The sequence below is a fragment of the Akebia trifoliata genome, chromosome 4, assembly GCF_017979445.1.
Source record: "Akebia trifoliata isolate Shusen 1 chromosome 4, ASM1797944v1, whole genome shotgun sequence".
NCBI classification, from domain to species: Eukaryota; Viridiplantae; Streptophyta; class Magnoliopsida; order Ranunculales; family Lardizabalaceae; genus Akebia; species Akebia trifoliata.
In genome coordinates, this window is record NC_141378.1 from 7,352,701 (window position 1) to 7,356,667 (window position 3,967).

General features: G+C 33.3%; 1 protein-coding gene across 1 annotated transcript; it reads right to left on the minus strand.

The window, feature by feature from the left end:
- Positions 1-562: 562 nt before the first annotated feature.
- LOC147403420 (transcriptional regulator SUPERMAN-like) lies at positions 563-1,144 on the minus strand. The gene has a single exon (XM_086437556.1). It carries the CDS (start codon positions 1,142-1,144, stop codon positions 563-565), a length of 582 nt encoding a protein of 193 aa, XP_086293682.1.
- Between the last annotated feature and the right edge of the window lie 2,823 nt (positions 1,145-3,967).

Below are 3,967 nucleotides of genomic sequence, written 5' to 3' on the forward strand. Positions count from 1 at the left end.
CAATATTTTATAATCTTATTATTCTGGGTGTAAAATAATGTACAACTTTAATGGTCTTTCTTATTTTTTGCTAGGCAAGCAAACGAATTGTATTTTACTACTTTAATGGTCTTGGATGTTAAGTGCCAAGCAAAAATCTTTGGACACTAAATAAAATATACCTGATGGAGTTACAATGAGGAGCAAACCTGTCATTTAAAACAGAATAATTTTGTAAAAGGAAGAATTTGTAGTGAACTTCAAAAAACAAGTAAGGTTTGAAGAGATTTTCTTTGGGAAGAGAAAATGAAAATAACACTTTGGTTTACAATCTATCTATTAAAAGACTACTTTTATCTGAAAAACCCCTATTATTAAAAAACCTGAACTATAAAAAAATACAAATTAATAAATCTTAATACACGGAACGAAAACAATGAGACCAGGAACAACAAAAACATCACTCTGATTGCTAAATAGTAGAATAATGAGTTACTGTAGTAAGAATTATAAGTCCATGCAGCAGGAAATCTTTGAATCCGTATCCTTACTAGTACATCACCTAATAGTAAATTAATATAAACTATGTGTACCCAAGCCTTAGCTCCAAATCCAAAGCTTCCTTAGAGCGCAGACCGATCTCCAAATCCATAGTAACAATTTCTCCCTTCAAATTCTTGCACTGATCTTGCTGCATGAAACCCTTTAGCTGTCCAACCCCAAGCAAAGTTTTAGCACTCTTGGTAAAATCAAAATCTTCGCCTTCCAAGTATGATGGATCAAGAGAAGAATGCTTTAAACTTGGTATCTTACCTTCATTTGAAGATGATGAAGATAAACAAGGAAATGTGTAAGTCACTGGTGGGAGCCTAGTTGAATGAAAGTATGATGGAAAATTAGGGTTAGGGTTAGGGTTAAGCTTAGAACATTGAGCATCCAAAGGAGGTAACTGTTTTAACCTAGCTCTATCTCTCCTGTGAACATTCATGTGACCCCCAAGAGCTTGAGCAGATCTAAATTCCCTTTTACAGAAGCTACATGCGTAAGATCTTGGAGGCCAAGAAAACCCACCTAGCAAATCTCCTCTCCATGAGTCTTTAATCTTCTTGTTGTCTCCAAGGCTTGTAGCACCATCTCTCAAGTTGTTCGAACTGATTCTCTCCATGTATGCTTTTGATTCAATCCAACTTAAGAAGATCAGCAAAATAACAAACAAACAAACAAAGATTTAAGAAAATAAAAAAAATAGATCTCTCAAAAGTAGCAAGTTAGAAACAACAAAACCACAAACTTAAATCAACTCGAAGTAAGGAAATAAAGAAATCCAATCCCTCAAAAGCTTAAAACCAAGCAGTATATGCACTTAAATCAACTCAAGTCAAAGAAAAGAAAGAAAACCCATCTTTCAAAAGTTCAAAAACTAGCACTGTAACAACAAAATGACTAGCTTATTAAATCAACTCAAACAAAGAAAAAAAAAGAGGAAACCCATCTCTCAAAGCTTAGAAAAGAAAGAATGAGTGAAAAAGGGAACTCACTTACTTGTGAAATATGATGACGATATGGAGGAGTTGGGTTGGGTCTGAGACAGTAGTGATGAGAGTTGTTGCATAAAAAGCCATCAAATTCTAAGACTGAAAATGAAAATCCCATTGGGGGGTAACAATCTGCAAATGTCGATTACTATATTTGGATGTTACTTAGTGAATGTTCCTTTCTCCTCTTTTAACTCAAAGACATATAGAGAATATTCTTAACACTTACTCCCTGGCCAATTAGCTAATCTATAAATTCCTCCCTCAACTAATTTTTTATTATAGAATCGCATGCCTTCTTGCGCATTGGCTTTGACCACACCTATATGAGATAACGAAAATTCAGACCCCAGTCAATGAGATGTAAACTCAGTTAAAGTCAATTGTCGAGGGAGAGTCTGAAGTATGAATGCATAATTTCTTCATTAATGAGCAAGGTAAGACGTGAAGGCCTAAGTTACATGTCACAACTTCTTTTGTGAGTTTTGAAGCCATGCCTTATTTCAAAATATATATATAGGGTCCGTTCAGCAACAAACATTTTGGCAAAACATTTTTCAAAAGATGGGTTAGAGGTTTTGGAATGGGGTGATTTTTGGTGAGGATGATCTCTACATTGAGGAGATCATCCTCACCAAAAATCAGCCCATTCCAAAACCTCTAACCCATATTTTGAAAAATGTTTTGCCAAAATGTTTGTTGCTGAACGTTTCCCATATATATATATATAGTCTCGTGACTAAATTAAGAGAGCTGCTATTGGCACCCCAACTTTTACTTATTATTATACCCCTATTTCTTAAATTATTTAACACATCCTAATTAAAGATTAAAACACATCCATTCAAACATTACAAAAGTTTGGTTTAGGTCATTACCTCAACATTATAAAGCATTATACCACGTTTAAACAACTTCAACAGTTGTTTACAATTAATTAGGATTAGGCTCATATAAAATCCTAAATTAAACCCCCCCACCGCCCAAAAAAAAAAAAAAAGAAAAAAAAAAGAGAGTTTCTATTGGCACGCCAACTTTTACTTATTCTCAATCATTGACTTATTTTTTCTTATATATTTTAATTGAGGTGCGATAAGTAAAAGTTGAGGTGCCAATATCAGCTCTCTAAATTAATTACCCTATTGCAAGAAACACTAAATATTTTGTGTGTGGGATGGATGTGTCTGTTTGAAGACCATGGAGAGGAGTTTATCATCGTGGAAAAGGAGTCATTGACTAGAGTTTGATTAATTAAGCTGTAAATCCTTTTTTTATTTATATTTGGATGGTGCAGTGAGATCAAGCTAACTCAATAATCTATTATCGGTTGGAACAAGTTGATAGCTAGGTTTCCCTTCACATCTTCATGTCCCTGCCGTTTACAACATGGGGGCACAAAGAAAAAAAGAGGGATGGATTTCTCTTAGGCTATTAATTCAGTGGAGAGCGAAACCTCGATACATGTGTCATTTTAATTTGTTCAGCAAACGTGAATTAGGAAATGGGGCTAGGGTGCCTCTAACATTTTCTTGAACCTGCTCTCGAATTTTTCCTAATTGAAGGACCAACCAATTTTTTTCTTGGGAAAATAATTGGTTCCACCCATTTTAATTTTCATGGTACGTGTGTAATATATGACATAATTTGAGCATTTTCGGTTTTCATATAAAAAAACCTTAGTCTTTGATCTAAAGTCATAGGCCTAATCTCTAGTTACTTATTTCACTTACAATCTAAATACGATTTTCAGTTGAAAAATGTTCTTTTTAAAACAATTTTTTGATGTCATCTGTTATGAGATTCTTGTGAAATAGAAGAGATTAAACAATATTTTGAAAATAACAATAATAGGCCTTAAAAGAGATTGTAGTGTACTATTATAACGAGAGAGGGTGAAGTAGAAGTGGTTTGTCACCAAAATTTGAATCTCATAAATATACTCCCACCTTTAGATTTAAACTTAATGTAATCGAGATCATTTTGGTAAAAAATCAAGAAAATTGCAATCCCACAACCTTATAATCAAGTTGATTAATTTTTAAAATTATAATTATATGTCTTATTTTTAACTATGTAATCTTTAAAAAAATCCGTTAATTAATATTTAAATTACAAATATGTCCTTTTGATACGTGTGGTTGCACATGCGACCTTCTAGTGTAGCTAATTTGATAACGAGGTTTTTGTTAATTACGATAGAAGAGTTTGAACGTAAGAGCATTTTGAAAAAGGGTTTATATGATTGCCCTGTGAAAATGGTTTTTCCTGAAAAGTATGAAATGCAGGTGCACTGCTCCTTTCCTAGAAAACCATTTTGCTCGCCAAGGTGATTTTGTATTTTTGTTTTTGGATAGGAAATAATTTCCCACCCCACTCCTAATGTTATTCTCTCAGGATTACCCCACCCCAAAATCTAAAAAACATAACTCTTTTGACATTTTCTTATGTGAAAT